The sequence below is a fragment of the Sphaerodactylus townsendi genome, linkage group LG05, assembly GCF_021028975.2.
Source record: "Sphaerodactylus townsendi isolate TG3544 linkage group LG05, MPM_Stown_v2.3, whole genome shotgun sequence".
NCBI classification, from domain to species: Eukaryota; Metazoa; Chordata; class Lepidosauria; order Squamata; family Sphaerodactylidae; genus Sphaerodactylus; species Sphaerodactylus townsendi.
The window spans coordinates 60,697,891-60,711,456 of record NC_059429.1 but is presented as its reverse complement, the minus strand read 5'-3'; the positions used below and the strand labels follow the sequence as shown (position 1 = coordinate 60,711,456).

At 39.2% G+C, this 13,566-nt stretch overlaps 1 protein-coding gene across 1 annotated transcript in view; it reads left to right on the top strand.

The window, feature by feature from the left end:
• Positions 1-13,566, top strand: part of ATG4C (autophagy related 4C cysteine peptidase) — a 28,895-nt gene that overhangs the window by 12,578 nt on the left and 2,751 nt on the right. The window contains exons 6-10 of the mRNA XM_048497529.1: positions 1,191-1,261; positions 2,551-2,687; positions 5,025-5,103; positions 5,806-5,882; positions 8,690-8,809. Of these exons, the coding sequence (XP_048353486.1) occupies positions 1,191-1,261; positions 2,551-2,687; positions 5,025-5,103; positions 5,806-5,882; positions 8,690-8,809 (484 nt within the window). The remainder of the gene's footprint in view (positions 1-1,190; positions 1,262-2,550; positions 2,688-5,024; positions 5,104-5,805; positions 5,883-8,689; positions 8,810-13,566) is intronic.

Genomic DNA, 13,566 nt, shown 5'->3' with positions numbered 1-13,566 from the left:
TCAGTCTAGATTTTTTTAAAAAAGAAACTCAAAGTCAGATTTCCCTGAACAGTGTGCCTTTATATGCCATTTCTTTGGACACCATTGATTTTTTATTTTTACAGTCTTATGTTCTAGGTGGGTCCCAATATGGTCATAAATTGAATCATTAAGCCTTCTAAGCACAAGAGGCCAAAGTGCAGATGTAATTTTTTTTACATTTATATAGATGCAGGATTTGTGTGGGACTTGTATAGCAAGAATATTCACCTTGAATGGGACTTCAGGGAAATAATATACTGTTTGAGAGGTGAAGGTTATTTATGTTATCTAGTAGTACATAATTGAAACTATTACTGAAATTATCATGTGAAATTTGTGAACATTTTTGTACAATTTTGCTTTTTTATTCGGAACAGAGGGTTGATTTCAGGATACGGAGACTCACTTTACATGTTTTTGTGAAGAGATTTAATCAACAACTTGACTCTTGCTGGTTTTTAATATTATATCCTTCCTCTCCTCATTCTCCAATACTAACAAATTCCTGTTACAAACATGGAAGTGAATATAGTCCTCAAAACAATCTAGCTATTCTTTTACAGTATCTAAAAATATAGCTTTATAAACATTGTTTATGATTCATCAGACTGTTCATTCATCAGACTGTTCATTAAAAGATAGCAGCCTCTGATTAAAAGTTCATTGTTGGTTTGTGTCTAAGTCTTAGGTTAATGCCTTCTTCCTACAATACAATTTCTGCATAGGTTACATTTCTGTGGATGTGCATGTATCTATTTTGCCCGTCGTTATCATTGACAGCATGTTCTGGGACACATGGCATGTTTGTTTACAATGTGCAAATGTGTTCTATAAAACTGTTCATTCTCTCTTGCTCACACTCATACTTTTTTTGATATGTCTCTCTTGTTAATAAAATAAAGGCTGTTTAATTGATGGTGTTAGCTAACCTTTCAAATTTAATAGTTTGGTTATTTTCCTACTTGAGAGTAAATTTGTTAATCCGTTCTGCTGCTTATGGTAGCTTTTCTTGTTCAACATTTTGACAGAGATGTTGAAGTTGTGCTTTTCAAACCCTGTTTCTTGGATAGCCCATTGCTTTACAATGACTCACTTGACTACTGTGTCCTAGAGAGCTACAGTTCTATGCAATGTTTAACCTAAAATACTGCTGTTTTGTTTATGTACAGAAAAGCTGTTGAGGAATCAAGGGACCCTGAGTTACAAGGAATTACCGTGTATGTTGCTCAAGACTGCACAGGTAAGTAGGTAAGATTAAAAAGTACAGCATTCTGGACTCCTCTTCAAAGCACATAAGCTAAAGTTTTGTAGCTAAGAAAATTTTTAAAAATGGTGATGAGGGATTCATTTTAAATTGTTAGACCAACGAGGCCAAAATGTGCCTTTTTTGTCATTTTATGCTGAGTGCCAGACTACACTGATAATGCTGTATAGATCATAACCTGGAATATAGCAAATATTATTTATCAGAGGAACTGCATGGACTTTATTTGTATAATATTTGGGAAATATATCTAAAAGATCATCATGGATGTCTTTTAATCTCTAATTTGCCCAGTGTGAGTTTTGCTTTTGTACTATCTACATGACTAAATGCCTTAGATTCTTTATTCTCGGCTTCCAAACACAAACCATTTTGTGATGCATTAATTTTTTGTTCAAAAGATTTAGTAATTAAAGGTATACTCATTAAGAAAATATTATCCATTTATGTAGAAAAATTATGGAAAAATTATTTTTGCCTTTGAATAGTAATGTATATGGTCACTTTACATAAAATATTCCACATATATCAGACAATAAAGCTGTATCATTGAATCTGTTTTTATATAAATGGCAACATAAATTGTGTTGATCATCTGTTGCTTTCAGACAGTCCTAGATATTACTGCTTTGTTAGTATATAACAAGGACACTTGATAAAGAGAGAATGCAATATAGTTTAACTTCATGGCTGAGTATTATTCTGCTCCCAGGTATCTCTGCAGTTGGCCATAGGTCAGCTTCTTGCTTTGATGCATGATGGTCTAGTGAGTGCAAGAAGCATAGATTGAGGCATGATTGGCTCAATGGAACTGTTTTGTCAATCAGCCCAGGTCTGTAATTCATCCTTTGAAAGCATCACATAAGTGGACCACATCCCACAGTGCCACAGCTGTGCATGGAATGTTCCTGGTCTTGCAAATCAAGGAACTAACACCTTGTTTGTCCACTTGATGACAGTGCAACTATTGTCCTGCAGGCCTGCAGTTATTGGTAATGCCTGTGGTCACAGATAATGCCTTCATGGGTTTCAGGATCTCTGTGTGCCATGCTAACCTCAGACAAATAAATGCATTGCATATGCAGACATGAGCAACTTGCTGTCTGCAGCAGGAAGGCATAGGAATCAGTAGAGCATGATCTTAACAAATTTTATGTACTTTACTTAAAATTAACAGATGATTTATCTTTCATTGATATTGTTCAGTTTGTGTTTGATGCACTTCTGCTGGCAATAATTTTGATTATTCTTGTCTGTCTTTCAAGTTTACAAGTCTGATGTTATTGATAAACAGTGCTCTTTTGTGGATCCTCAAAAAACAGATACCAAAGCTGTGATTATATTAATTCCTGTTAGACTTGGTGGTGAAAGAACCAACATGGAATATCTAGAGTTTGTGAAGGTATGAAATAAGTTCAGTCACTTTTCAGAAAGTTATACTCGGTCGTAGCAAAGGACACTTAAAGAATGTAATCTTCACTCTATTAATATATTAAATGTATTTATGACTTTACAGATGTAGATCATAAAATTTGACTTCAGAAATTTGAAATTTCTGCCATTATATCTGAATACTGATACTCGGTGTTAAAGCAGTTGTAACTATTCCTGTCCCAAGTGGCTGCCAGTGAGGTCTCTGAGGCAGTAAGGCAGTAATTCCAGATGATAAGGATTGATCTTGCTTCACCTGTAATGGTGTTTTCTTTACAGATTCCCCATGTGACTTTGTTTTTGAAACATAAATGACACATAAATGACACTAATCAGCTGCTTAACAAAGCCTGCCCCTTTTCTGTTGGAGTGTCACTGGTGGTTACTTTTGGGATCATGCCTCAGTATATTGCTTGTTTTTAAAAAAAAATGTTGCTATTTTTTATACCCATGTTGTCATTTTCTCACTATATAGCTTCTTTGTAGTTATGGTAATGGGGTTTAGAGAAATGTAATTCCTGCATATACTGTAGAAACATTCAACACATTTTAAAGATGCTATCATTTTAAGCATTGTTGACCCTTGGTATGTATTTGAAAGGCTTGGTATATAGACTTGAAGGGCTATCACATAGAGGATGGTGCAGAGTTGTTTTCACATGTTGCCAGAGAAGGTCAGACCAGAAACAAAAGGTTGAAATGAAATCAAACATGTTTTTGGCGAAACATTAGGAAGAGCTTCCTGACAGAACAGTTCCTTAGTGGAACAGGTTTCCTCAGGTGATCGGCTCTCCTTCCTTGAAAGTTTTAAGCATCAGCTAGATGGCCATCTGACAGCAATGGACTTAGGCAGATCATGAGACTGAGGGGAGAAAAGGTTGCGTCAGTGTTGGCTCTAGAGGCCCTTTCTTACATGGCCAGAGTAATGCTGATCACCACTTTGGGGTCAGGAAGCAATTTTCCTCCATGCCAGATTGGCAAGGGACCCTGGAGGTCCCTTCTAACGGCATGTTTCTGTTATTTGGTATTACACTGTTCAAGAGTTCAAGAGTCTGAATGGACAATTAAGAAGGTTACTTTGTCAGACTGCACAGGGAGGCCATTGAAATTCACAAACACCAAGAAGAGACTCTGAGAATTAACAAAGCTTGGCTACCAGTACTTAAAAACACCAAAAGCAAACCCCAAGGGCATGCTAAATTCATGAACAATGGACTCCACCCAAACACAAGATTTGCATTCACCAATACTGCTGCTGCTGCAGGGCATGAAAAGGTGAATCACTCCCTGGACTGATAAGCCCCACCCGCAATACAATACTATCAACCACATATTTTTCATAACAAGTTGCACCCAAACACTTACTGATTGGTTCCTCACCCTGGGTCATGGACAATATATACCCCAAACATTCCCTTCTCTCTGGACACAGTGTGTAACAGACTTCCCTCTGTGATACACCTCTGAAGATGCCAGCCACAGATGCAGGCGAAATGTTAGGACCACGGCCACACAGCCCGGAAAACCCACCAGAACCAATGATGGTACAGTTTATGGTACCTACATAGGTATTTTAAATCTCATTGTGTTCTCTCTTTTGGAAAAAATCTAGTTTAAAATTAATGTCCCCTGGTTACACTTGAATCTTTAGTAATCATGCATCATGCAATCTCTAATACTATTTCCTTTTTCAATTCCAGTTGTTTATCGGAACTTGTTACTTGGAAGTAGTGAAATATTCCAACTGAAATGCCAGCATTACTGTTTTTAACATTGAAATTTTTGTAACAATTGTGTTATGTTCAGTGCCCATAAAACAGAGAGCATATGCTGTCTGTAAGAAGCTGCTAGTGCTTCATAAGCAAATAGCAATTAATAGGTTGGTGTAAGGTAGCAGTATAACAATTGCAAAAACAATATACTTGCATACTTTTCCCTGTGTGAGATAACAGCAGAAAACAAAGGGCAAGAAAAGGAACATCAAGAAATCAAAAACAAATGTTAGATTTGTGACCCATATGCAATATATATGAACATCCCCTTTCTTCAAAAAGTTAATGGAAACTCAGGATAGTATTGTTAAGTTCATCGATCCCGGCACCAGCAAACTTACATTGTTCTTTGAGTGAAGTACACCTGAAAGCTGTTTTTGAGTCAAGAATGTCCTCCCACTTTTCCTCAGTGACTGTGATCAAGAAACCCATGAATGTAGCATTTACAGTTCTCAACTTGGTCCATAAAGGTCTGTAGTCTTGCAGTTATTTCCTATGGAGTCTTAAATCTGAATTATTTATTATTGTGATGACAGGGAATTTTGAGTCTTGAGTACTGCATCGGTATTATTGGAGGCAAACCTAAGCAGTCATACTACTTTGCTGGATTTCAAGGTTAGTGTTTTAATAAGGTATGTCTCTTTCAGTGCACGATCTCCCTCCTTCTTCCCCCACCCCCATCAAATTTGGGAGTTAATATAAGATCAGTAGGAAATAGAATGATTAAAATAGTAAAATGAGTACTTTATTAATTTATCAGACTCTCTGAAGTCCAGTCATTTTTCACTAGCCCCATATGGTAATTGGATTCTGTAAAACGTACATTTAATTTTCTTTGTTGCGCAAACAAGGCATCATTTATCTGTTTCATCAACCTCTGAGAGCCTTTTGCTGTTTTCAACCTGGCAGTTCTTAGTTATATATTTACACTTTAGTAGTTTTAAGTGGTGCAAGTTGATGACCAAATGACAAGCAAATACGTTCTTCCTGTCATGATGAGGAAGTGCAATGCATTTTTCATATGCAAACTCCAGGAATATAATTGCATGTTTGTAAAAGTAATTTTATCTCCAAAAATTAAATGACAGTTTCATCACTTTATCAAAATTCTGCTTCTACAAGCATATTTGATTATGCAAAAGTTAATCTGTCCTGCAAAAATGTATGCTTCAGTCAATGAATATCAGCTTGGCAGGCAGTTACTTGCTAGGGGCTTCTCCCCTCCCTCCCCCAACTGTTCTGCATAGAAATTGGATTGTAAGCTGTGTAATAATAAGATGTTTTTTGAATTACTTGTCTTTTGTTTTGTCCTTGTAGATGACAGTTTGATTTACATGGATCCTCATTATTGCCAGTCTTTTGTAGATGTCAGCGTAAAGGATTTCCCCCTTGAGGTAGGATGGATAAAGAATGAGCAGTATTTGCTTCATGTATGAGCCAAACTCTAATTATTTAGATCTTCTTTTGTTTTTCTTGGTGTTAGAAAAATGAAATGAATCCACTTAAAATACTTTTTGTTGGATGTTGATAGTTTTACTTGCAATGGAATGTATATCCAAAGATCTACTTTGTGCATTTAATTTTTTCCTTGAGGGAGCTAAAGCCTGGCTTAAGTGAGGCTTCCACCACAGAAATACCAGACCATGAATATTTCTCAACCACTGCATAAATAGTACTTACATGTAAGGTTTTTCAGGCTTTAAATATCTAACAATTCTGTTGTATGAGAGTTTGGTCAAGTATGTGCGTGTTGGGGCAGCATGTCTTGCCATGTGAACAATACTCTGTCCTTGTGCGAGAGTCTGGTGCCTCGCCCTCTGCAGCAGGAGTTGGCCTCTTGATGCTTTCCTCCTTGGCATCGCTGACCTCAGAATGGGAGCTGGAGGGTGCATCGGCCTCCTTGCTTCCCCCAGCTGCAAGGTTCCCTAGCTCTCTAGGAACACTCCCAGCCCACCTTGTGCTTGACAATCCCTGTTTCTGCCCTTATGAATGGATTGTTCCACCCTTCTAACTTTGCAGCCTTCCCAGTCCCCATCCTGGAATTCCGGTCCATTCTCCATCCCTTCCATGGCTGGCCGAAAGGCCGTAATAATAAATTCTATTCATGCGCCATCCCTTCCCTTTTCTCTCCAGGGGAGGCTGGGCTCTCCCCTGGGCCCAGTCATTGACTACTGGCAGGCCATGGCCCACCCCATGCTCTCTCCTTTGCCCCTCCCCCCGTTCACTTCCTGCCCAGGATCTTCACCTTTGCTGCCTTTCTCTCTTTGTGCTCTTCTGGCAACTTCTGTGGCTGTCAGGAGATGTCAGGGCAGTGCTGTACTGGTGCTCCCTCTGCCTCCAGACCTTGCCACCCATGGTGCTCTGCCAGTGCTGGCTGAGACCTCTGCCACATTTCTCCACACTACTGGCTTGTCAGGGTTGCATTTGTTGGGTAGTGTGGCAGGGTGGCATTTACAGCGCAGCCTCTGGAGCTCCCCACCATGCTGCCCTGCTTTGTTGGCATGGCAAAGCCATGGTTGTCAAGTGTCATGGCCTCTGGAGCCCTCCCCAGCACCCCAGGTAAGGCCTCTGAGTCCTGGGCTGGCTATGACTCGGGCTAGTTCCCAGTCTAGTTACTGAAGGTACAGAGATCCTTGCAATAATGTGCTGATTTCCACTAATAGGCACGGAGCCAGAATTGTGCAGTTAAAAAGCTATGAGTAACTACAGGCTCACCTGGCATCCCATGTAATGCAATAAAATATTAAGAGATGATTTTAAGAAATACATGGTCTGGTGATTAGTTTCCATATAAAATAATATGCGGGTTAGCAAAACAAGATGCTAGATGATTCTTAACAGGTATTCACATTTTTTTGCAACTAACTTAATGTGAATATTCTAAAAGAAATCTGTGGGGGCTACCAATTTGTTCCTGGGTAGAATAGCAAATACTAGTTTTTACTGTTTCAAGTTCTTAACTTACAGGGCCACTTACTGCCTGCAATGTAAGCCTGTACACCAGCCACAATTGCCAGGTGAAATGCATGGCACAGAGCTTTAGCAAGTCAGATCAAGTGTATTCTCCTAGTAGAGGCTACCTAGTGCCTAGCTTGTTATCTTTATGTGCTGGGTGACAATAATTTTATTTGCCTGGGTGTTTTTAGTGTGCTTTATAAGGGCCCTTTTAAAGAAAGAGGAATGGCTTAATGGTTCTCTCTTCTGTTTGTATATATCTTTTTATTGTTCACAAAATGTGTAATTCTGTTTTTACCATATTCTTTCTGCTTTACCAACATTTTAATGTCTCTATTGCTTTAATTGTTTTACTTATTTTTTTATAAACTGCTGTGAGCCGCTTAATGGCTAATAAATGTTGCTGTTATAGTCAATCTTTGTTACATGGAAAGGTATCCACACGTCAATGTTGCATAGTACAAAATGAATAATATGTCATTTTCAAAAGCTTTTAAAAAATTGCCAAGCAATAAGGTGGCGTGGGGAAGAGAGCTTGCTTTGCCAGGGAATCTTTGATATTGGCTGCTGCTTCCAAAGAAGGAGCTGGGTCTTAAAACCCTCACCTGTCCTTTTTGTTCCTATAGAGGGGAAAGGTAGTCATTGAATGTATTGCACCAGAAATATCTAGCTTCATTGCTAGCTCAGGAAAAGAAAACATTGCTTAGAATTATGATGATGAAATAATTGAGTAAAAACTCTGGCTATCTTCTTTGTAAGGAACTTTTTTTCCCCAAACCCCACCCCCCTTCCACTGAGCTCCCAAAACGTTGCTCTGTTGGGATGGGTTTCTTAGGAGTAGTGAGTGGCTGTTGAATTAAAACTGCATTTCCACTCTTTTTCTCCTTGTGGAAAGCTTACTTTGACTCTGACCCACCAACATATTAAGCAGGTCCTCACAATGCCAGTATTATGTTACCTTAGGGTCATTTGAATATCTGATTATAACTATTTACTTAGGATTGACTGAAACTATGAGGATCTATAGATTTATTATACTAGCTTTTTTACTTTGTTTTTAGGATTGATTTGAAAGTAATACTTTTAGTTGCTGACTTTGGCGAAATAGATTTTATCACCCAAAATAGTTTTTTGAATTGACTTGGAACCTTTGATTACATTGTCTGTTAAAAGGAATAAAGAAAGGCAAGATATGGATGTGTTTGTCTATTAATTGCCTGTTTTGTTTGTTTCTTGCAAACTTTAGTCATTTCACTGTCCTTCTCCCAAAAAGATGTCTTTTAAGAAAATGGATCCTAGCTGCACAATAGGTTTATATTGTCAAAATGTGCAAGACTTTGAGAAGGCTTCTGAAGAAATAACCAAGGTAAGCATCTGCATAGTGAAACAGGAAACAACCTTTTGGCATAACCTTTTTATGAAGAGAGACCACGCTAACCTTTAATACCTGTTTTGGTTTGGGCCAAATATGCCAGTTGCTCTGCAGTTTTTTCTCATTCCATCAAATAAATGGTAAAATATGTATAGAGAAAAAAACATTTTAAGTTGCTAGCTTGATAACAAAAGAAACACAGTTTATGCTGCAAATATGCAAATACATATATTATTGGAGAAAATTGCCTCTTTCATTTGTCACCAAGCTGTAACTAAATGTTTATGTAGGAAATGAAAGTGACTGGCCAGTTTTTATTTAGCTTACACTAAAGTAAAAGATCTTATCTAAGTGTATCGAAATTAAATTGTATGAGAGCAGATGTACTGTTTTTAGTATGTTAGGTGTGCACCAATCAACCAACCGACGGATTATCCCCAGTAGGTGGCAGCATTTAAACAAAAATATTTCTGTAGAAAAAGTCCCCTTTCCAGGCACAACCTCCAGAAGAGTGCTTAAAAGTCAATCAATTCTTTGGGGATGATTTTAAATGGTAATATTAAATCAAACTAAATTGTGCATTATTACTTGTTAGCATAAGTGTGTATTTGTTAAATTTACAGATAAAATATTATTACTATGTTTTAGCACCATTTAAAATCACTAAGAAAATGCCTGCTAGATCCAAGTAAACAGGTTAGTTTATGGCGCTTAATCTAAACTGGATAAAGGAAAGAGAAATGAAACAGTAACGTTTAATGCATGGAAACTGAATAGCAGCTCTACTCATTTTCTTCATCCTTCATTTCCCCTTCTTTGTTTTTGTTTTCCCCCATCTTTTCTTTTTTAACCAATTCAAACTAAAGATTTACCTTTCTTGAAAGCATTATAAGCATCTAACTTTTATCTAGGAATGGCATCTCTCTGATGTCATACAGGCAGAAGACATACATTGTATAAATCTGAGTGATACCGGTAGCTGCCACTTATAACAGGACCAAGAATATCTAATGAATTGGTGTCCATCCCAGCTTAAGTAATATTTTTAATATAGTTTCATAATTTTAAATAATTTAGGAAAATTGGGGACTTTAGCTGCAATACACATTTCCCAATGAAACAGAATGTGGATTCTGCTGCAGATATAGTAGTAGTAGTAGTAATACTTAGTGCTGATATAATGCTTGGTGGAGGTACTGAGGCTGAGGGGAGTGGCTTACCTAAGACCATATGGTACATGGATGAGTTTAGACTTGAGGACCTTCCTGATCTGTTGTTCATACTCAGCCATTAAACATTAGTTCCCATGGTCATACAAGGGAAAAGTCTGCAGAATACAGTGGTCATCGAATGTGATTTTCCTAAAGACAAAGTTTATTCTGTCTGCTGTGTTTCATTTTCACAAGAATCGTTCCAAATGCATCCTTTTGGAGACTCATAGCACTGGAAACTAGCCTTTCATCTGTGATAGGGAATACTGGTTTTAGACTTAGTTGTGCTTGTCCATGGAGACTCATGGATCCAGTTGGGTTCCAGAAGGCTCTGCTGGATCCAATACCCTTCACTGACTCATTGGATGAGCTGATAGATGACTGGCATCACAGTCTCTCTGAAGCCATCGATGAGATCATCCCTCAACATCTTCTTCACCTCTGTTCCAAACTGAACCCTTGGTATTCTGAGGGGCTCAGGTTGAAGATGCAGGAGTTTAGGTGACTGGAGTGAGTTTGGTGGCACACTTGCAACCAATCTACAAGTGCATCTTGCAGAATGGCTATGAGATCCCATAAGAAGGCAGTGAAGCGTGGAAAGAAGAATTACTATGCATCCTGTATTGTGTCTGTCAGCTCATTCCTGGCTCAATTGTTTAGAGCAGGGGTCTGCAACCTGTGGCTCTCCAGATGTTCATGGACTACAATTCCCATCAGCCCCTGCCAGCATGGCAAATTGGCCAATGCTGGCAGGGGAGACTGACTGGGAGTAGTCCATGGTAGCTCTGGAAAACGGAGACCACTGACAGAACTTGTCCCTAATATGCAAACAGAGGGTATTACGGTAAAATTAACCTGCAATTTCAGGCACCTTGGCTGTGAGGCTTTTGCAAGCTGCTTTGCAGATAAAGTTTTGTCTGTCTGCCATGACCTCCCCACCAATGTTCATATAGTAAGAGAACTGAAGGCCCCTTGATTATCTTCTGATCTTACAATGGAACAATTCAGCCTGCTTGCTGATCCAACATTGACAGGATTCTGCTTGCTGTGAAGCCACCCACTTGCCTCCTGGACTGAGACTGTCCTGGCTGATTAAAGCTTGCGGAAGGGGGGAGGGTTGGACCCCCCTGTGGGACATTATCAATCTGTTCCTGAGTTTGTGTGCTTTCCTGAGTAACTTGAAGGAAGCAATAGTGAAACCATTTTTGAAAAAAACATCTTTAGACCATATAAGAACAAGCCTGCTGGATCAGACCAGCGTCCATCTAGTCCAGCACTCTGCTACTCGCAGTGCCCCACCAGGTGCCTTTGGGAGCTCACATGCAGGAGGAGAAAGCAATGGCCTTCTGCTGCTGCTGCTCCCGAGCACCTGGTCTGCTAAGGCATTTGCAATCTCAGAACAATGAGGATCAAGATTGGTAGCCATAGATCGACTTCTCCTCCATAAATCAATCCCTTTTAAAGCTATCCAGGTTAGTGGCCATCACCACCTCCAGTGGCAGCATATTCCAAAAACCAATCATGTGTTGCGTTAAGAAATGTTTCCTTTTATTAGTCCTAATTATTCCTCCCAGCATTTTCAATGGATGCCCCCTGGTTCTAGTATTGTGAGAAAGAGAGAAAAAGTTCTCTCTGTCAACATTTTCTACCCCATGCATAATTTTATAGACTTCAATCATATCCCCCCTCAGACGTCTCCTCTCCAAACTAAAAAAAAAGGAGTCCCAAGCATGCCAGCCTTTCCTCATGGGAAGACTGCTCCAGTCCCTCAATCATCCTCGTTGCCCTTCTCTGCACTTTTCTATCTCTTCGATATCCTTTTTTTGAGATGTGGCTGACCAGAACTGGACACAATTATACAGTACTCCCAAGTCTTGATGCACCACTGCCTTGCTTGCTTTTCTCTCATAGAGGCATGACAATCTTTGCAGTTTTATTCTCAATTCCTTTCCTAATGATCCCCAGCATAGAGTTTGCCTTTTTCACAGCTGCCATGCATTGAGTTGACATTCCCATGGAACTATCAATTAAGACACCCAAAGCACTGACCCCTGTGTATGTGACGTTTGGATTAATTAAGATACCCAAATCCCTTTCCTGGTCTGTGACTGATAGCACTGACCCCTGTGTATGTGAAGTTTGGATTCTTTGCCCTTATGTGCATCACTTTACATTTTGTTACATTGAACTGCATTTGCCATTTCTTAGCCCACACCTACTTCCAGGGGTTAAAGAGCACTGGTCCCAAAATGGATCCTTGGGGACACCACTTTCTACATCTCTCCATTGTGAGAACTTCCCATTTACACTCACCCTTTGCTTCCTGTTTCTCAACCAGTTTTTAATCCATAGGAGGACTTCCCCTCTTATTCCTTGATTGCTGAGTTTTCTCAATGGTCTCTGGTGAGGAACTTTGTCAAAAGCCTTTTGGAAATCCAAGTAGACAATGTCCACTGGTTCCCCCTTATCCACATGCCTGTTTACACCCTCAAAGAACTCTAGTAAGTTTGTAAGACAGGACTTGCCTCTGCAAAAGCCATGCTGACTCTTCCTCAGCAGGTCTTGCTTTTCTACATGTTTTATAATTTTATCTTTAATTATAGATTCTAGTAATTTACCAGGAACAGATGTCAAACTGACTGGCCTGTAATTTCCTGGGTTCTTCCTAGATCCTTTCTTAAAGATTGGTGTGACATTGGCCATCTTCCAGTCTTCAGGGATGGAGGCTGATTTCAGGGATAAGTTGCATATTAAAGTGAGAAGATCAGCAATTTCATGCTTGAGCTCTTTAAGAACTCTTGAGTGAATGCAATGTGGACCAGGCTAGACCCTTTGGATGTAGCCAACTAGAATCCAGCATCGAATCTTCCATTTTTGGGTGAGGTAGTTGAGAGAGTGGTTGCTGAGCAGTTGCTCATCTTCCCGAAGAATGCATTGGTCTTGGACCCATTTCAGTCTGGCTTCCAATTTGGCTATAGGACCAAGTCCATGCTAGTTGGCCTCATGGATGAGCTCCAGAGGCAGCTGGATTGAGGTGGGTCAGCATTGCTGTTGTTAGATCTTGTTAGATCTGTCAGTCGTGTTTGACAAGGTCGATCATGATCTACTGACCCACTGCCTCATAAGTATAGGGATATGCGGGACAGCTCTCCAATTGTTGATCTCATTTCTCCAGGATTAGGGACAGAGGACTTGTGGAGAGGATCTCAACATGATACCCTTTGGTGTGTAGAGGATGATCCTCTTCCCAAGACTCTTTAATAACTATCTGTGCCCTCTCACCCAGCTGATTTGGAGTTCTAGGCTGGGGTGTCACCAATATGCGGGTGACACCTAACCATATCCGGCTCTCCTAGATTTTTATGATAAGCATTATTTCATGTTTATTATGTCATTCAATTTTTGCAATAAGAGCTATCTAATTGTCTGTTTAGAAATTATTGTATATAATATCATATGTGCAATTTCCTTTTTTCTAATATAATTATTATGAATCTTTTTCTCTCTCCTCTGTTCTGTTTAGATTTATAATAATTTTAA